Genomic DNA, 22,133 nt, shown 5'->3' with positions numbered 1-22,133 from the left:
TCGAGAAATTTAATCAATATGTTTAGTATTTATTTATGAAATAAATGGAAATTTGCCAAAAATTTTGAAAAAAACAATGTTTTCAAAATTCAAAATTTTCTACTTTTTGGAAAGTTAGTCATATCACTAAAATAACTTGATAACTAACATTTTCCATATGTCTGCTTTAACTTGGCATCATTTTTCAAACATCTTTTCCTTTTTTTAGGATGCTAGGAGGCTTATAACTTTAGGTGCAATTTTTCAGATTTTCACGAAAATCATCAAAACCTACTTTTGGAGGGTCAGTTTAGTTAGAAGTGACTTTATAAGGCCTACATGATAGAAAACCCCCACAAATGACACCATTTTAGAAACTACACCCCTCAAAATATTCATAACAACCTTTGGGAATTTTGTTAACCCTTTGAGCGTTTCATGAGGGTGAAAGATAAATGAAAGTGAAATTACAGAAATGTAATTTTATCTTACAATAGATTCATTCAACACTAAAATTTGCACCTTCACAATGGGTTAAAAAGGAAAATGCATTTTACCATGTTTAGGGCAATTCCTCCTGAGCATGCCAATGCCCATTTTGTCACTGTACCCTGCTGTACGGGCACAGGGGGGCACTTGGAATGGAAAGAGCGTTGTTTCGTTTTTGCAGGGCAAATATGGCTGAAAAAGTTTTCATGTGTCAGGATGAATTTGGAGAGCCCTAATGGTACCAAAACAGAGGAAAGCCCCAACAAGAGACACCATTCTGGAAAGTACACCCCTTGGAGAGTTTAGCAACGTGTAATTTGTGTATTTGCCCAAACAGGTGTTTGATTCAATTAGGCCCCAAAAGGGAAAAAAGGTGAAAATATTCTCAAAAAAGTCACTTTTACCCCAAATTTTTGTAAGCCACAAGGGATAAAAGATGAAACAACTCCCATAAATGTGTAAAACTATTTCTCCTGAGCACAGAACTGCACCACTTTTGCATATAAAGTGTTGTATGGGTACACAGTAGGGCTCAGAAGGGAAGGAGGGGCTTTGGCCTTTTAGAAGCCAGATTTGACAATCATCCATTACATGTGTCAGGATGCATTTGGAGAGCCCTAGTGGTACCAAAAATGAGGGGAACCCCAACAAATGTCACCATTTTGGAAAGTGCACCCTTTGGAGAATTTAGCAAGGTGTAATATGTGTATTTTCCCCCACAGGTGTTTGCTTCAATTAGGTCCCTAAAAGGAAAAAGATGAACATTTTCCCAAAAAAGTCACTTTTACGGCTAATTTTTGTATCCCATAAGGCATTAAAGATAAAATAACCCCAAAAAATGTGTACTAGCATTTCTCCCGAGTATAAAATTGCCCCACACATGCAAATAAAATGTTGTATGGGTACGCAGTGAAGCTCAGAAGGGAAAGAGGGGCGTTGGCCTTTTAGAAGCCAAATTTGACAAACATCCTTTACATGTGTCAGGATGCATTTAGAGAGCCGTAGTGGTACCAAAACAGAGGGGAACCCCAACAAGTGTCACCATTTTGGAAAGCACACCCCTTAGAGAATTTAGTAAGGTGTAATATGAGTATTTGTCCATATAGGTGTTTGATTTAATTAGGGCTTAAATAAGACAAAGGTGAACATTTTCTTATAAAGGTCATTGTACCCCTAATTTTTTATAGCCACAAGGGATAAAAAAAATGTAATAACCCCTTAAAATGTGTAAACCTATTTCTCTCGAGTGTAGAAGTACCTCACAGGTGTATATAAAATGTTGTATGGGCGCACAGTAAAAGGGAAGGGGAATGTTTGCCTTTTAGAAGCCAAATTTGACAGAAATGTTTGACATGCATTTGGAGAACCCTAGTGGTATAAAACAGATAAGAATCCAAAAAGTGACCCTAATTTTTGAACACACACCCCTTAGAGAATTTTGCAATGTGTAATATATGTATTTGACCCTACAGGTGAATGATCCAATTAGGCCCTAAACATTAAAAAGGTGAAAATTTTCCTATAAATGTCACTTTACTCCTAATTTTTGTAAGCCACAAGGGATAATATATTAAATAACCCCGAAAAAGGTGTAAAACTATTTCTCCTGAGTGTAGAAGTACCCCACATGTGCATATAAAATGCTTTATGGGCGCACAGTAGAGGAAAAGAGGGGTGTTTGTCTTTTAGAGGCCAAATTTGCAAGAAATCCTTCACATGTGTCAGGATACATTTGGAGAGCCGTAGTGGTACCAAAACAGAGGAAAACCCGAAAAGTGACCCTAATTGTTGAATGTACACCCCTTGGGGAATTTAGCAAGGTGTAATATGTGGTGTAGTGTAATACACGTCGTGAAATGAGCATTTGAACATACAGGTGGTTTCCAAATACGATGTGCGATGGAGTCCAAGATGGAAATTGCAATTATTTCTGGAACGTTCAGTGCCCGTTATGTGGCGCCCCTTATGAAATAATGGAGGGGTATAGGGAGCAACGTGACCTACCAGTTGTTAAATTATTAATTTTACTGAATTCACAACAGGTTGGGCGTGAATTGTGAATGTGTTGCGTATAAGGAGGTAGAATAGACCAGGGGACCATCTAAACTTTTGTCACACTTGGAGTTGTCGCAGGTCTCTTAGTAGTATGTAGTGTCCATCCTTAGTATATAGTGTCCATCCTTAGTATATAGTGTCCATCCTAACTCCTCTTTTGGAACAAACTCTTTTCTGAGTCCTTCCTTTAGAAGCAGCAGAATTTACCGTGAAAATGCTGCCCTGACAAAATACAGGAACATCTAAACCAGAGGTACTGGGGCCCCGTCCTTCTTGTCCCAATATTAGTTTCCTAATACCTTCCTCTTGAAAACGGAGAAATGATACAGCAGGGCGTGCACATTGGAACAGCACATAAGAGTTGTACATGGTAATCTGTACAATGTGCACGGCCAGCGCTTTTGTACCATATCTTCGTTTTTCGTAGGGAAATTATCGCCAAGTGTTGCTCTTATTCACCCTAGCAATGCCCATTGTGACGAATACTGCTGCTTTTAGCTGGACCAAATCGACCAGCCAATAGCGGCAAACATGGACAGAGGGGGGCAACAAAACCCCTCTGAACCACAAGGTAAAATCGGTGGCTGTCAGGAACAGCCACCACCCTGCCCCGATCACCGTGTCTACAGACATGGTGATCGGTATTACTGACGTCATAAGTAAATTCGCTGCTATTGGCTCGTCTGAATTGATGAGCCAATAGCAGCGATAATAAACTGGGGGTGTGTGGGGGGGACGTAACCCTTCTGGTCCATGGGGCAGGATGGATGGCTGTCAGGAACAGCCGCAGTCTTACCCCGATCACTGTGTCTGACCGGTGTTGGCAAGTCACTACCCGCCGCACCGTTCTATTACAACGTGCGTTGGGAATAGGCTATACAATCTTTATTTTTTAAGCAATTTAGACAAATAAGGGCTTATTTTTTGCGAGACGCGATGCACTGTAAAAAAAACCTTATTTTAGAGGGTGTTTAGCTTATCGAAGCAATTTTATTAACTTTTTTCGTGTGGAGGAAAATAAAATCATCAATTCTTATTTTGGATTTTTAGCATTTTTTGGGGGGGTGTTCGCTGTAGCATAACAATAATATATTATCTTTATTCTACGGATCACTACGATTACGGTGATACCTCATTTATATAGTTTTATTTTTATTTGTCCAATTTTATTGAAGGAAAACTAGAATAGAAAAAATTGCATTTGTTTTAGTATTGCCATCTTTATAGTGGCATAACTATAGTATTTTTTGGTTGACGGAGCTGGTTGTGAGCTTATTTTTTGCGTGACAAGTTGTTCTTTTCAGTGGTATCATTTTGGCGCTTGTAACTTTTTCGGATCACTTTTTAGAACATTTTTTGTAAAGCAATTTGATAAAAAGTTTTAATTTTTGGCAAGTTTTTTTTTTTTTTTTTTACCACGTTCACATAGAGGGTCCAATTATGATTAGGATTTATTGTACAGATTGTTACGGACGCGGCGATACCAAATAAGTGGGGTTTTTTGTGATTTAGTGTATTTTATACTTTATTACTTGTGTAAAGGGAAATGTGGTGTTTGGGGGGACTTTCACTTTCTTTTATTATTTATTTTTATCTTAAAAAACCTTTATTTATTGTTTTAACTTTTTTTTACAGTTAATGACATCTAAGCTTGAACAAGTGATCTTCTGATCACTTGTTTAAGCTATTTTACAGGTTACACAGTGCAATACAGATGTGCATGCCCAGTGTCTTACAGCCGGGTCCTGCCAGAAGGCAGGACCCGGCTTCCGGATGAAGATCTCGCAGCCCCGGGCACCGGCAGTCCCGGGGCTGCGATCGGAGCAGCGGACCCCCCCGGTAAGCGCCGCGGGGGGGTCCGATTCCCCTCAGATTACATTTAAATGCCTCTGACACGCCGCGGTCAGCGCGACCGCGGCGTGTTAGGGGTTAACACCCGCGATCGGAGAAATCTCCGATCGCGGGTGTTAGAGGCAGGTGTCAGCTATAATATATAGCCGACACCCGCAGCTTCTGGCGCCGGCTCCGTTCAGGAGCCGGCGCCAGAAGCTTGACGTAATAATACTGCATTTTGCGGGAACGCACCTCCCGCCATGCAGTACTATTACGTCAAATGTCGGGAAGGGGTTAAAGGAAGGAGATAATAAATATTAGAATATTACCACAGTGACAGTGCATGGAGTAAGTGTCCTTGGTTTATCCTGATTGATTTTGATGGTAGATTTCCTTTAACCCCTTAACGCCGCAGCCCTTTTTAGTTTTGGGTTTTCATTTTTCACTCCCCACCTTCAAAAATCTGTAACTTTTTTATTTTTCCATGTACAGAGCTGTGTGACGGCTTATTTTCTGCATAACAAATTACACTTCAAAATGTTGGTACCGATCGCTGGTTTTACCGGTAAGCTTTTGCTGCAATATGGTTTGTGGTTGGCTGTCATCGGGCAGTTGCATAATGTCACATGGGATCTGGTTGGTTTTCATTTTTCTAGTTAGCGTTAAGTCTTTTAGGAGGAAGATGTTATAATGTTTAATCACCAAATGGGTTAGAAGGTAACATTCACAGACAACACATGTAAAATTGTACATAATTGTTATTTACTACAACATTTCTATGTAAACTAGACTTAAACAACTTGCCGTTGTAAAGGGTGTCCATTCATGCCGTACTGTGCCAGAAAATGAATTGGGAGAATTCGTTTCCATCTACCATATGTTTTGGCTGACGCTGAAACATAACTGGGTTATGAAGAACAGCAGGATACCAACACATAAAGTTTATAGATTATAGAAAATTAAATAACACCACTTTGGAAAACATCCTAAATGTGATATATATTATTACAGTATAATTCATAGCCAGATTTATTTTATTCTCAAAACTGAAATTCGATGCAGGCCTAATTTTCACGCTGAGCCTGCGCTGTACATGTTTTTTTTATAAAACAAGACACTGCATAATAATCAAATACAAAAAGGTATCTGTGTATATATTGTATGTGCTGTAAACTCTACTCGTGATCTCTCTGACAACAATTGTATACACTACAGGCAGTCCCCGGGTTACGTACAAGATAGGGTCTGGAGGTTTGTTCTTAAGTTGAATTTGTATGTAAGTCGAAACTGTATATTTAATAATTGTAGATCCAGACAAAAAATTTTTTGGCCCCAGTGACAATTGGAGTTTAAACAATTTTTGCTGTAATGGGACCAAGGATTATCAATAAAGCTTCATTACAGACACTTTACAGCTGATTATGCAGCCTGGGACTATAGCAAAGCATTCAGAAAGCTTCACCAGAGGTCAGAGGGGTCTGTCTGTAACTATTGGTTGTCTGTAAGTCGGGTGTCCTTAAGTAGGGGACCGCCTGTATTTCTAGTGATGGGATTTTATGCCATCTGTGAAGCTAGGTTTATGCTACACTTTTGCATATTGTTTTTGTTGAACTGATTTTAGATTTACTATTAACCACTTGGCTTCACTGTACTTCCCAGTCACGTCCTAATTTCCGTGCTAAAATTCCAGCAGGACGGGAATAGGTTTCACATCACCTTGGTGGTTGGTGGCACGGCTTTTTTTGTCAAATTTTGTAAAACACTAAAGGGTAACTGTCATGTTTCCAACATGGTACAGAATTGTAGGAAGAGTATTAAAATAAAAAGGGGCTGTTCACACAACACATTTGGCTATCCTTTTGAACAATCCGTAGCCTCCTGTTAAGGCTTCTGCGATAGTGAAAGGTTTTTGTTGTAGTCCGGTAAAAGTGCTCTCTGTTTTCTGCATGTATAATATTTGGCATATTTTACAGTACAATGTGTTGCTGTTACATTTCCTTAGACACATATGTCCACTGTTATTATTTTTGTCTTATATCTCCACTTAGTAAACATAAATCTATGACCATCTTTATTTTCTGCTTATACCGGATTTGTGAAGCTTTGAAACCATATTTTCCAAAGGGCAATGAATCTGCTTTGTTGCATGTAATTCTTAGTGTCCACAAGCACAACCTGCAAACTTGCCTAGAGATAAACCGGCTTTGCAGGCTTTCCAGTACGTCCTAATCAGCGTATTATAATAAGCTTCCGATATAATGAAATGAAACCTGTCTCCCTGGGAAATAGAATCTGTATATTGAAGCAAGGACAACACCTGCCTGCATCAAATGCCATTATCCCTGCCTCCCATTCAAATGAAAGAGAAGTGGAATGGACAAACACAATTGCATTTTGAAATAAAAGAAAAAACAAAAGAAAAACACCCAGTGATCACATAGAGCTGGAATTCTGTTTGTAGAACAGTATTACTTTTCAGCAGACATAATTAACCATTTCTGTAGTGTGCAAACTGTATTTTAATTCTATAATCAACACAATAGTAGTTTCCCACCACATTTAGGTACATAGAACAAGTAGTACTTCAAATTCATTGCTTTTTATATTTTAAAAGATTTAAATTTGTACTTGGAGTTTATATAATATATGTAATTAACTTCCTTATGGTTAGTCATGTGCCGTACTTTAAGTTTTCAAGATGTTTTGTAAAACTGTTCTAAAGAGGCAATGCAATATTCCAGTGAAATCTTAAGCTTTTTTTTAGTTAGCCAGTATTTAAAAGATTGCATATGCAATAGGTTATTAAATAGGTGTTAAATGCTATCCTAACTCCCATTAACCTGCTCCCTATCAGCTATCTCGGCATAACCCCATATAAAGATGCCCACTCAGTGCAGATTATAGAGCAGACAAACAAACAACGTAATTAATGAAAATTCAGTTCACTGTTAAAGGATCTAATACAGATTTGATGGCCAGTCAGTGCCACTGAAATCAATGGCTGACATATGTAATGTATTTGGCCAACTCTGCACAACCCTCTGAGCATGTGTCTAAGCCACTGAATGATCTCATTTCTCCTAGATTGATGGTAGATACAGTTGAAACCAGAAGTTTACATCCACTATATAAAAAGACACCTATTCATGTTTTCCTCACTCACTTTTTTTTTCTACAAAGTCAAAAGTTTAAATACATATCCTTATATGTATCAATTTGGGCCCATTCCCGTTGATAGAGCTAGTTTTAGGCCACCTTCATTGAGGATTGAAATCAGGGCTTTGTGACGGCTACTCCAAAATATTTACTTGGTTATCCTTAAAGAAGATCTGTCACCAGAAATTTACCCCTCACACTATTAATACCTGCTGGTAAATGGTTTAAAAGTCCTCCCCATATCACATATAATTATCTGCTACTGAGGCTCACAACCATTTTTCTGATAAGCAAATGAGTAGACAAAGAGTCAAGCTCTGAATAGAAGAGTCATGTTATCTACAGGCTGCACGTCTCTTCATATCTCTGGAAGTCCTCTCCCTAGCCACTTCCCATCCTTACTAGAATGCTGTTCCTCTCAATGCACAGTGTATTTAGCATTGATCACTATGTGGAAAACTGCAGATCTTTTTATTATTTCACTTCTCACTCTGTGTTGGATGGAGCCAAGTGGCAATGGGTAGAGCTAACATCTCCCCCCATATCTCTATATACTCTATATTTAATGATGAGCTTCAAACTTGCTCTTAAAATCGATCTATTTAGGAAAGGCGATCATATTCATTACCTGCATTAAACCATCCATGCAGATTACCATCCAGACAAGATCTCCAAGACAGTGTAGGAGATGTGTACTACTACTCCTGGCTGGCCCGGCCTCTGTGCGCTCTGCAGCTGAAGTCCCCCTAAAACTGTAAATACTCACATAAAAACCAAGGCTCCTAATTTTACCACAAAAAACAATTGGGAAAGTTATTGACCAGAGTATAACCCCTGGGTTAAGATATGCAACTACTACTTTGAATTCTTTTTTGGGTCAGAAGGGACTTTAACCCTCAATCTCCACTCTCTAGTGCAAGCTTAATGCTCTGGTTTATAGAAATGTATCTTCTCAGAGATCTATATATCAATACTTTATTTTATTTTTATTTTTTTCATTTTTGAAAGTATAAAACTAAAATGAATTAATAAAAATGTTTAAGACTTAAAATAAATTATATATTTTATAAAAATGTTACCTGGACAAACTTTACAATACATATAATAAACTGTGATAAACTAAACTAAAACTCTCCTTGCAAAGCATGCAGAACATGTGGTGTTTGTTACCGCTCACATGCGCTTCAATGTAAATGCCCCATGTGCCCACAAAGTAAACATTTTAAATTTAGATAATGCTTTTTCCTTTTCTTGAAAATATTGTATCGGTATTGATTATCATTATACTGCTCCAGATATTGTATAACAGGGCACACTGTCTGGGAGGCTGCTGCAGAGCAGAGTGGAGGGAGGCTGCTGGGCATTTCATTAGTGGGGAAAGCTGCTAAACATTTTATCAGTGGGTTGAGACTGTGACCAATGCATTTTCCACCCTAGACTTATGCTTTTCCAAGTTTTTTGTGGTAAAATTAGGAGCCACGGCTTCTGTTTGGGTCAGCTTATAATGGAATAAATACGGTAATTGTTTGTACAGATGAATAAGGTTTATGAAAATTGCACCCAAGGATTATTCATATCTTCATGATATCTTGGCTATTTTTAATTTACTGTGCCATGATGTTACAGCAGTGTTTGAGGTGTGTCTTCAAACGCATCCACAGGTATGACTCTAATTAACTCAGATTTTCTAAAAAACTCAGACACGACATCATTATATGGGCTGTCCTTAATTGTTTAAATGCATAGTAAACATAGTGCATGTAAACTTTTGACTTTGTAGAAAGTAATAAAAATGCCTTAAAAATTCTCTCTCTTATTATTTTAGCATTTGACAAATATCAATAATTTTGCTAATCCTAATTCACCTAAAACAGCAATGGCATATTCTGATTTCATGTCAGATAGTGATAAAAACATGCATATGTGTCATCAATCCACTTGATGACTTTTGGTGTTAAAAAAGTAAATGGATTTTTACAAGTTGCTAAAAAAAAATGTCTCAAATAAACAAAGAGTACATAAATATAGATGTGTCCATAAGGATATTTGTGCCTATTCCTTTGAAATGGGTGAGAAAATGTAACATTCATTTCATAGCGTCATCCGCAGTTTAATTTTACAAGAACTTGCTTTTGTATGGTAAATGTAATAGATTGAAATGTAGTTCTTATAAATGTCTGCTTCATATTAAAAGAAGTGAGTAAAATTGGCCCAAATGTAGCTGTACTGTTCTGCCATAAAGTCCCTGAGCTAGTTAATGCATTCCCTGCTGTGTGGTCGAACTTACCATGGGGAGCTTGATAAATTGGTGCCAATGGAAAATCTGTGTCTTGCTCGGAATTATCTATGTCTCTCTAAGATAGCAATTACAGCCCTGCACATCTTTGAATTCTGAAATGTCACATTGAGTGGGAAAGAGGAAAAGAGCAGAGAAGTGAATCACTGAGTATAGCCTAAAGATTATAATCAATATTACCCACTGATAACCTTGTCCTATGGAGTCTATTCATATCCAAGTATTGAGCATAAGAAGTGATCTGCTTCCACTTTGTAAATGGCAATAAAGGGGCATCACTATTGCATGCTGTATATGCTGCACATTAATCATTTACCATGTTAGAATATAGTTCACTTTTTAAATAACACTGACTTATTGGAGGAATATGTTGTACAGGACATTATGAAAAGTCATCCCGTCATGGATGTAAATGAGGGAGATGAGATTTAAAATGTCAAAGGGATACCATGTATTATGTATATCTAGTAACTGCATACAAGTAATTTAACATTGACAAGATACATTAAGGAAATAATCTTCATACTTTTCTGCCATCTGCTCTTAAGTGATGTCAAAGTCTCCTTTTATTCCTCTTCTACATAAATTAGCTCCAAGTGCAAATGTGCATGTTAATTGTCTAACAATGTTGAAATTGTCTGCAGAGCATTTCTTTCCATCTCTGCTGACTTCTTGGATCTCTTATTGAATATATGAAACTGTGCTCTTATGCAACTATATTTTGGCTGTTAGGACAAAGCTTTGAATTGGATATTCATATACCCTTCTGGCCTAGGGTAGTTGTATAGTAGCAAAAAGCCAATCCTAAAAAGTAAATAATCGTGTTTTTATTTTATTACTGTAATCTAAGCCTTAAGTTATCTCTATCCACATCTTAGGTGATATAAAGTTACACATAAAAGAATCTCCCAAACACGTATCTCTATCCCTGTCTTCTCATTCAGTAAACCGGACCGAGAAGTAGGTGAAAAACGCAGGACTCGTCCAAGGGTCTTCAGGGTCGGTATATTTACATCAAGAGCTTCATCAAATTATACAGGTTATACCTTGAGATTCCATAGGTAATTATTTATACCCTCACGGCGGATAATGGGGTCACCTTTACCTTATGCCACTGTGTATTTTAAATGAATGTAAATATTATAAATATCAAATATTTTATATCAAGAAAATATCTGAAATATAAAACATTTGTAAAACCACATAAAAATGCATAATATCTCTGAACTTTTGTGTTCCACCCTGGGGCGCAAGGGTGTGTTTCGGGGACCAGTGTGTTTTATTTCCTGGTTGGATTGTCCTGCTGACCTGAAGGAGGGCATCTCATTGGCGTGGAATGCATATGCACTTTCAAACACCCATCGCTAACACCCGTGATCGTTGTTATTGTACTGTGATTATCTCTAATAAGATTAATAATGTTAATGGGGAAGCTATTTCTCCCAAACCTCTGTGAATTTGGGAAAGTAGATAGAAAAAAGGGACTAAACCTTCTCTGGGCTAGATTTTCTGCTGAATATATATATCCAAAAACATAATGTTTGTTTGATGTTGAAGTTCATTTTTTATCTAGTTTATGGAACAGCTATATCATTTTGGATGTCTGTTGGTCAGTAAACCATTGTTACATAGTTACACAGTTTATACGGTTGAAAAAAGACAAGTGTCCATCAAGTTCAACCAAGGTAGGGAAGGTATTGGATGAGGAAGGGGTTTGGGAAATTTTAACATAAGCGCAATGTTATTTAGCTTTAAAAAGGTATCTAAACCCTTCTTGAAGCTCTCTGCTGTCTCTACTGTAACCAGCGCCTGAGGCAGGCTATTCCACAGATTCACAGTTCTCATAGTGAAAAAGCCCTGTCGCCTCTGATGATTAAACGTTGTTTTCTCCAGACGGAGACAGTGCCTCCTGGACTATTACTTTTTAACGCTAACATTAGATTGTTTGTTCCTTTGTGTAAATTGTTGGATGAGATCTCTCTGTGATTGGCGCTTTCTATTGAAATAATCCATGGTGTTCAGAGCTGCTTGGTGACTGCATACAAATTAACATTATAAGTCTAAGGTTTATAGTGCCAGTTAATGAGGGTAATAAAAGAAGAAGGAAAAGACCAAGTGCTTCCTGGTGTAAAAAAATATCCTTGTATCCTTGGTTAGTAATCTGTATCTACTCAGCTTGCAGTACAACAGAAGTAGCATAGTTGTATTCTAGGAAGCCACTGCCGGTGTCCAACTGTGGAAATCCTTAGTCCCCAGGAATTCGTGCAGTGAATCTTCTTGTTCGGTAAAGGTTCAGGAAGTAGGTGAAAAATGCATGACTTGTCTAAAGGCACTGGCGTCCGGGTTAGTATATTTATTGAAAATCTTTAGAACATAAAAAGTATCTTAAAACAAAAGTGTGCGTATTTATACATTAGTTGAGCACAAGAGTTTAGGAAAGATTAGGGGTTGCCAATTCTTTTATTAGTAGGCATTAAGAGTAGAGTTGGGTTGTTGAATCGCTATTGGATATTGCCCCAATGATTTTAAAATGCTAAGGAATATACTGCTACTATATAAATAAAGATTATTATTATTATTATTATTATTATTATTATTGATGATGATGTTGTATGATTCCATAGCTAGCTTGTGGGGGCATAGAAGAGATTACCCATGTCTGAGATAGACTAATAGACCTACATTATAAAATGTTTCATTTACTTTTAGATATGGAGATCTTCAATCCGGTTGTTTGAGTAGGTCACATTGTTACATTTGTGATGCTATGCTCTAGCTTGATATATTGTTTCCCCCTGTGGCGTTTCCTTTGAAGGGGATGCATACTTTATGCAATGTTGCCTTGAGATGTACATATAAAAACCATTTCATGATGACCTTCCTGACTTTTAGCACAAAGTTCTAATATGTATTGAAAGATCATCCTATTGCTGTAAGACATCTTAATATTTTATGTACAGTACATATAGTATTATTTTCCGTAGAATGATATAGTGCGTGGACCGTAAAGTTTCCATGCCTGAACATATTAAAGTTTATTTTAATTTTTAGAAATAACACACCTAATGTAACAGAGAACTTAGTGCTAGAAGTGCATTGTAGTAATTTCATGTTTATTATTTCCATATTTTGAGAATTTATTTGATCATTTTAAGGTGACAGATCAGAATCACCATGAAAAGTTTGTTTAATACATGAGTAACAGAAGCAATAATATGTGTACTTTCATGAAATCAGGTAGAATATAGGGTCATTGGGCTAGCTGGGTTTTTCAGTCTTTATGTGCCTTTAACTTTACCTTAAATTGAACCACACAGTTTTATCTTAACATTTATGTCATTTTTATGAGACTAAATAAATTGTCTGGACTCTTTGCCCTTCTTTGTACAATGAGCTACCTAGTCCATACCTTGTTATAAATTTTATTTATATGGATTTATTCTAGAACTAAATAATGTTAGCAGTTTATCAGACTTCTAGTACAGCATGCAGTAAATATCCATTATTTATCACCAGGGACCACACAATTGTTATTTAGCTTTATTCAGATTTGTTGAATTTACTTTGTATTTTACGTGTTTTAAATGCTACCTAGTTGGTAAAGCAATAAACAACCATTTAGTGTAAGTATGCTTGGGTTAAAACCACTAAATCCATGTGGTTGATTTCCTTTAAAGCGAACCTGTCATCAAAAATAATAATACACTGCCAGTATGTTGCCAAGCATGTTTCTTTCATGACTCAGTGTGGTGGCATCATCCAGAAAATCAACTATGAAGTGGATGTAAATTGGTTGTATAAAGTCAAGGAGACAGAGCTTTTAACACTGAAGCTCTCCCTGCCCCAGAAAGCCCCTTCACTGTAATTGATGGTCTTGCATCCAGAGACATCACTAACCAGATCTCCTCAAGTCTGATGCACAAGGTCAATCAAGTAGGAGGAGGTGTTCAGTTCTTCCCACCTTGACTTCAATGTTAAACTCCCCCCCTTCTTGACTTTATACAACCAATTTAAATCTCACTTCAAAGTTTTTCTGGATGATGCCACTACACTGAGTCATGAAAGAAACTTGATCTAGAAGGTGTTCAGCTTCATTCCTGTAGTCGATTATTAGGTCAATTTTGATGATATATTCCCTTTAAAGGAAGTAGATATGGCTCCCAGATATTTCTCACAATTCGAACATTGACTTATTAAAAGATAAGAGGTTATAGTATTTGGAATACAAGGGAAAGCTGAAATCCAACAGACCTTGTTTATCATCTATTGACAGGGTAGGTCTGTAGAACTGTAGCAAAGCACATGCTCTATAACCAATAGTTTTTAACTCCTAATATGGCTACATACACACAAACATATTTTTTTGGGCCAGTTAAGCCGACTACCTGAGCTGCACATTTCTGAGCAGTGTTTGCAACTTGGGCATTAATTTTCTAATCTCATTGGCACTCAAGGTTTGTTGAAATTTGTAATAAGAAAGCCTTCCTGTGGTCATCTTGTGAGGAGGAATTAGTCAGCCCCATACCCCAGATGACACCAGTTCAGGCGAAACATGTCGGGTCGGCCTACCTGAATTGTGTCAAATTTTAATGAACAGTAGGCAGTGATCTCTAACTCTAATGATCTAGGGACCATCAGAGTAATAATTCTCTAGAGACTGTTAGCACTAAAGACTCTGCTTATCTACAGGGATTGTCAGGGTTAATTCTATCCACAAGTTCTTTCATAATGCATGTTTGTCAAGTGGGGGGAACTGATCCACCCCCCTAAAAACTATATTATCCTCTTTCCTACAGGATAGTATCCCCCAAATCCTTGAATGTGAATGAATATTTATGAGTTTGGACACTGCCTACTTGTGCTTTTAACATACCAATTGCACTGTTCTTAACGAAAAATCTAATAAAGGTTACATTTTATTACTTGTTCCTGCCTTGGTGGATAAAAAGGCTTTTTGGTCGCTAGCCGGGCAACTATTGGGAAAATAATTGTTGTCTATGTCCTCATCCACCTCGTGCTAATACCTAAAGGGTCAAATTGCTTTATCCCCCTTAGGGGGTTGTTTTTGTGTTGAGGAATTGGTCTCAGCATAGCTTGGGGCCCAGGCTGTAGTGTCCTAACTGATGAGTCTTTTATTTGCTACCTTGGTAAATTAGTAATAAATTTGACTTATTGGAATGTTCCTTTAAGAGTTTGGTTGTGGTAGTAAGAAACACAGAGCATTAACAGTGTCTCACTAAACTGCCTACGTATTTATAAAGTGACTCTTATGTTCATCATTTATAAATGGTATTATATAACATTCATCTTGTTTTGCAGTACTTTGGGAGCTTGTTAGTCATTTTCTGCGTTGAATTGGCATGTGGAGTATGGACATATGAACAGGAAATCACAGTAAGTGAGAAGCTGCTAATTTTTGTTTACTGATTGTGTTGTGCACATTGTTATTGTATATACATAGTTTTAGTAAAGTTATATATTGCAGAAGCACTAAATAAAATGACCAAAATAACAGTAACACTTCAAATGTCAAAGTATTTAACCCCTTAAGGACGGAGGGTTTTCCGGCTCATTTCTCGCTCTCCAACTTCAAAAATCCATAACTTTTTCATTTTTACGTTTACAGACCTGTGTGAGGGCTTATTTTGTGCGTAACAAATTTTACTTTCCCGTAATGTTATTTATTTTAACATGCCGTGTACTGCGAAGCTGAAAAAAAATTCCAAATGTGGAAAAATTGAAAAAAAACCGCACGTGCGTCACGTTCTTGTGGGCTCAGTTTTTACGACTTTCACTCTTCGCTCCAAATAACACGCCTACTTTATTCTTTGGTTCGGTGCGATCGCGGTGATACCAAATTTATATAGGTTTTATTGTGTTTTAATACATTTTCAAAAATTAAACGAATGTGTACAAAAAAGAAAAAAAAATTTTTGCCATCTTCTGACGCTAATAACTTTTTCATACTTTGGCGCATGGAAATGTGTGAGGGGTCATTTTTTGCGAAATGAGGCGACGTTTTCATTGCTACCATTTTGAGGTCTGTGCGACATTTTGATCATTTTTTATTTCATTTTTTATGTTATGTAAAAAGGTGTAAAAGTCGCATTTCGGACATTTGGGCGCCATTTCCCGCCTCGAAGGTCACCGCCGGCCGTAACCGTTTTTATATTTTGATAGATCGGGCATTTTGGGATGCGGCGATACCTAATATGTCTGTGATTTTTACTGTTTGTTATGTTTTATATCCGTTCTAGGGAAAGGGGGGTGATTTGAACTTTTAATATTTTATTAATTTTTTTTATTTTTTAAACTTTTTTTTTTCTTTTTTTTTTCACTATTTTTTAGACCATCTAGGGTACAATAACCCTAGATGATCAGATCGCTCCTACCATATACTGCAATACTACAGTATTGCAATATATGGCGTTTTTGCAGGTCTTACATTACAATGAGCCACTGGCTCATTGTAACGAACCTGCATAAACCATGTAGCCTCGTGTCAAGAGAAGACCCGAGGCTACCATGGTAACCGATCGCCGCCCCCCGCGACTTTGCGGGCGGCGTTTAGAGGGTTAATAGCCGCGATCGGTGCAAGCACCGACCGCGGTTATTAGCGGTGGGGGTTTTGTGCAAAATGCAAAAACCCCCACCTCTGTATGAAGAGGACTCAGCCCGTGAGCCCTCTTCATACATCCCTTATACCTCTGCGCCGTAGAGCTACGGCGCAGAGCGTTAAGGGGTTAACATACAAGGAACAGTTACTTGTTTGTTTGGGGAAATTTAGAAGATAGAAAATCAATTTTCTTTTTGGTAAAGAAAAGTCACATTCTCTAACCTCTCTAGCTTCCCTTTAGGTGTCCCTTTAGGTTGCCATGATTAAGGGTGCGTGTAGCACCTGAAACGCGTAGGCCTTGTCCCGCAATATGTAATAACTGGTGTTGCCATTGGGTTGTCGTGCTCTATGTTTTTATTCTTGGAAGAAAAATAAAGATTGAAAAATATTTTAACCAAGCCACGTCGGTGCCGGAGTGATTCTACTTATACCTTTAGGTGTCATACACTAGCCCTATTTTGGAGACTTTTGAATGAATTTTTAAATAGGACCCTTAACAAGAACTATTATCATTTGACATGGAACAACAATCTTTTATATATATTTTATATATGCATATGTTTTTATCAGTAGGCATCAGTAACACTTGCTTATTTTATATAAAGGAGCCAATGGACAATAGAAAATCTGTCTAAAAAATATGCTGTATATGTGATTTATGTGAGTTGCTTCAGTATGATCAATTTTAATTCTGCCATTTTTTTAAATAAGTGAAGACTGTTTTATTAGAGAAAAAAATTAATGCAAATCTGTGAAAAACAATTTTTTGTTAATATATTTATTTTACTTTTAATTCACAATAACAAACAGAAAAGGTTCTTCTATTAGTGATCAAGAAAGTTGCATCCATTGTTTTGGCCCTTTGTAGGCATGTAACATGAACCCCTATGGGGATTTTTTCCTCTAGTGTTTCCTTGTAGACACAGTGGGAAAATCCCTTAGTGTAACATTGGCAACAGGTACTGGTCCTGTTTAGACCCCCCACTTAAAGGTTACATACAGCTACTTTGCTTGGCATGGCCCCAGCAAGCCCCTGCACCCTACTCACATATCCTCCTTTGTTTTTGCAGTCCACGTTTTTGGTCCCTCTTCCTTTGTATTGTCAATTTCTTACAGGGCCAGCAGCTTCTGGGCACACGCTCACCCCGCCCCTCTCCATAGAATGGCGTATGTCCTATCTTTCTCCTGGCTACGGAATGGTACGCGGCCCCGTACGGTGCCGTGCTCCCATTGCCGGCCTATGGGGGACGTATATATATCCAACGTATATACGTTGGCCATATATATGCCCCCCTACGGCCGTTTTAATGGAGCCTAACCATTAATCATTCTCTTGCCTGCTCCCTCAGTGTGACACACTGGTGTCTCTGTGCACACCAGGACCACAAAAAAGACACAACATTGTGATCTCTTTGCAGCGAAGACCAAACCCAAAGATGAAAGGGTGAAAAACTATTTACCAGCAATGTACATTAAAGTTCATTAGTCTTCCTTTCCATCGGTCACTCTAAAATCAAGGTCATAATAAGTCCAGTTTCCATCAAAGAGAGATAAGTATGGGCAGCCATGATTATACCTTTATAGCATCTGTAGTAGGTGCCTAAAATGGAATTTAATGAGCTATATTGAGTATATGTTTGTCATTTTATTATTTTATCAGCACATGGTGGAAAGTAGGAGATATTAGAGAAATACAGATCACAGTGTCTTTGTAAATAAATTCCCCTAACAATGAGTGTTAGAATAAAACCCTTCATTTTGCTGTATTCTTACTCTTAACTCTTTACTGTACTAATAGCGCTCTTATATTAAACTAATAATGCTGAATCTGAACAGGTAGAGACCAGGCATAGTACATATTAAAATAAAAGAAATCTGATACAGAAGGGTGTTTTATATTTTTAGGCTTTGTACACTCTGCATTTATGATATTGTCATATTTGTGTCAATTCCTCCTGCATTTGTAAATCTTTGCCAAAGTCCTTGTCAAAACACTCCCAAGCTCTCCAATGTAATTCAGACCTATTTGTTTACATTACCACGGTATACCAAACAGTTTGTGTAGGATTTTATCTATATTTCACAGACCATAACAAGTCTTGTGAAACATACGTCTGTTTCCAGTCTTTCATTTCTATAAGCCGCAGTGCCAAGTCAAACAATATTTGCTTACTTTGTTAGTCATACAACGCTGATAGGAAAGTGTCTGGAAACTGCAAAAAAATTGCCCATGCCAAGGACATGACATTGTTTCTCTGACATTCTCAGTATTTCACAATTTTCACACGGACCTGCTACACACAATGAAGGGATATTTTTTATATAGATTATCTTTATATCTTTATATTTGCCTACTCTTTGAAATGGTATAACACACGGAAGTCTTTCCAAAGTTGGCCACATGATATTTGGTCTGATCGATCATTTTTTGGATTTTTTTGTAGATGATTCCGCCTGGATAATTCAGTCATACCATACACATGTAGTTACAGATGACCGCATATGTACATTTTCAATGTGCCCACCCACAAAGGGGGATTCTTATCATAAGATTTAAAACAGCATTGTCTCAAAGGAAAACTGTCATCAGGATTTCACATTTTCACCTAATCACAAGTTCCCATAGCCTTTTTATCTGCTTTTACAATTAAAATTAGTGGTACCACGAAAAGTATACCTGACTCCTTGCCATCAAACTGCATTGAGTCCTCATCATTATCATCACACTGCTCTAACAACTCTACTTCCTCCTCCCCCATTCCTTCTGCAGACATGAGCAGACTCCATGAAGTTTGCTGGAAGGGAGCCAAGTATACTTTTATCAACTTTTAAAAGTTAGTGGAAGCAATATATATATATTTTTTTCATAAAAGTAGATTAGAAATTAGTATTAAAAAGACTATGGGAACCTGTCGTTAGGTTAAAAAGGATTTAGAGCTGACCAAAATTATGAGCTGTTTAAGTCTGTGCTGAGTTGTTAATACGCTCTTCACGTTTCTTCATCAGAAACTTATTTATTCCATAAAGAAATTCCATCTTAACAGTGCTCACTTTCATGCACTTTGTATAACTCCTATCATATTTTACAGCTCATGTATTATATATCTTCCTATGAAAGTGCTGTTTGTAAATAATATCTGCATACAGCGCTGGAGCATTGTATTAGGCAGGTGCGAAGCTTTCCTTTTGTCCTCCTTTCTATTTATGGGGCACAATGAATCCTGAATGAACATATTAAGTTTCATTCCTTTACAGCATAGAGGTACTAGAAGATGTAATGATTTATAGTTTATTTCCTGTACATCCCACACCTTACAGAACAATACTACTATGTATATATACTAGCATTTTGCATTGAAAGGGCATTTATATCAGTTGTGGAGGACTTTTAACCAACTCCCAAAATCCTAAACACGCTTCATACAGTTGATTGTTGCTGGGCTCTGGAACAATTTGGTATTGTTACTGTACTTTAAAATCCTTCCACTGCTTAAAAAAGATATATATATATTCTTGTGTGTATATGTGAATTATACATGTGAATACATGTGTATATGTGAATTATCCTATACTAGCCAACTAAATAATTACTGCATCCTTGGCTTGTATGAGCTAAGTCACAAATAAACCCTCCAGACTATATGTTATGAAGAGATGGCCAGATTACAATAGAACACACACAAAACTCAGGAACTGTGGTACAGTCTATTATTCAGCATTTTCTACTAGGTTTGTAATAGGTCTTTTTCAGAAATGCAATGCTACAAAATATGCACAACTTTTGTAACAATTGTATACAGTACTTTACATAGAAATAGTTTTTTTTCTTGAAGTAAAGCAAGTAGTAAGTGTAATGCACACTCTGGGAAAAGACATAGAAAGGAGACAAAGCCAGTGGTCTCTAACACTAAGCCCCTACCCTCTGGCAGGATCTGCTCTTCTTTAACTTTAAGTGCCCTGCTTTTAGGAACAGATTGGGGCACATTTACTAAGGTCCTTGCGCCAGTTTTTCTTCTGACTTTGCACATTCTTCTAGGTGCAAACTGCTTTCACAGGTATTTAAGAAATGCCTTAATTTTGTCGCATGCAACTTTTTTGTGGCGGGGCTGCACTAGGCATCATGAGACACAAATTAGGGGGCGTTATGCTGCTCAGTCAGACCATGCACCAGATTTAACATGCAAAGTCAGACAGAATTTTGTCGCAAGCCCTATGTTAAAAGTGCACCCAAAAAAGTTGCTGCACTCTTTCGGAGCAGTCCAGAGGGCGCCAGAATCTTGATGAATGTGAGCGTCAGAAATCTTGAATCTGGAGCACCCTGCACACTACACAAGCATATTGCACATAGTAATGTCTGCACTGTTCTTAGTAAATATGCCCCAAAGGCTTTAAAAATTATGCAAATGGGACTGAGGGGCTCAAAGCTCCATTAACACCCCTGAAGCCCCTTGGGCTCATTTGCATATTTTTAAAAGCCTTCTTTAAGTAAAAACCAGGGCATAAGAAGCTGAAAGAAGATTAGATCCTGTACACACCATTATGTCAGTGTTCTTGGTTTGCAATCCTTCATCCTAAGGTAGATGTCTTTTAAAGGAAATCTCCATCAAAATCCATTATATCTGTTATTGACGGTCTCCTTCCTTCTAAACCAACTTTTAAAATTATGCTTATGAACATGAGGGGCGTTTCCAGAGCCCCTCGCTAAGTGTCCCTGGTTTATCATGATTGACTTTGATTGCAGATTTTCTTGAATGGGCCACAATTAAGGTGGGAATGTATTATAGACCATCCAGGCCTGGTACGTATGTACAATAACTATAATGCTAAAAATGATCAATTCTGAAAGTTATCATAGTCATATTCAATTGTCAGCATTTATATTGGGTAACTAATTTTGGATCTTTTGGTATTTTAGGCTGTAATTCAGTGGTCAGATATGATTAGTTTGAAATCAAAAATGCCAAACTATGGTTTACCAAGATATCAGTGGTTGACTAATGCTTGGAATTTCTTTCAACGAGAGGTAAGAATTGATTTTTTAAAACTTGTTTTCTCATAGTAAAGACGCACTTTTCTGAAGTTACAGGATACGCAGTATGCTAAAATGTGAGTGAAAGCATCAAGTGGTTATGAAATTCATATTGAGAAAGGTGGAATATAATTTTTTCTAATATGTATTTTACCCCATATCCTTTCTAGATGATTTAAATGTTAATATTTTCAATTCCTGCTATAACGTTAGAGGAATTTCTTAATAGTAGTACAGTAAACCAATACTGCTCATTGCTGTCAACAGGCTACATGTAAACTTCCCATAATGACTGCACACTGCTGACAGGAGGCTACATATAAACCTCCCATAATGTCTGTCTGTGGCAATAACCACCTCCACAACTACATAACTTAAAACGGTCATCTTTTAAGAATCCTTAATATCCCAGGTTTAAGTTAAAACAGTAGATAATCTTATTATGTAAATATATCAGAAATTAATACTACATTGTGCTGAAGCAAAGATCAAAGTCATGCACTAACCATTCAGACCTAAACTGTATGATAGTCATTCTTGGGGGATACCTTCTTATCTTCTTTGTCAGCTGTTGGACAATATCATTTCTCATCTGTATAGATAGATAAAAGTCCTCAGTTGATATATTTCACCTATGTAGAAGAACTATCCCTAATCCAAAACATTCAGTATTACATCAC

The 22,133-nt window shown here is 37.2% G+C and overlaps 1 protein-coding gene across 2 annotated transcripts in view; it reads left to right on the top strand.

The window, feature by feature from the left end:
- TSPAN12 (tetraspanin 12) overlaps positions 1–22,133 on the top strand; it is a 96,757-nt gene that overhangs the window by 39,020 nt on the left and 35,604 nt on the right. For both annotated transcript variants that reach the window (XM_072146980.1, XM_072146981.1), the window contains exons 5-6: positions 15,128–15,202; positions 21,340–21,447. In XM_072146980.1, the coding sequence (XP_072003081.1) occupies positions 15,128–15,202; positions 21,340–21,447 (183 nt within the window). The remainder of the gene's footprint in view (positions 1–15,127; positions 15,203–21,339; positions 21,448–22,133) is intronic.

This window comes from Engystomops pustulosus, chromosome 4, assembly GCF_040894005.1.
Source record: "Engystomops pustulosus chromosome 4, aEngPut4.maternal, whole genome shotgun sequence".
In the NCBI taxonomy this organism is placed as follows: domain Eukaryota; kingdom Metazoa; phylum Chordata; class Amphibia; order Anura; family Leptodactylidae; genus Engystomops; species Engystomops pustulosus.
This window is presented reverse-complemented; position numbering and strand designations above follow the sequence as displayed.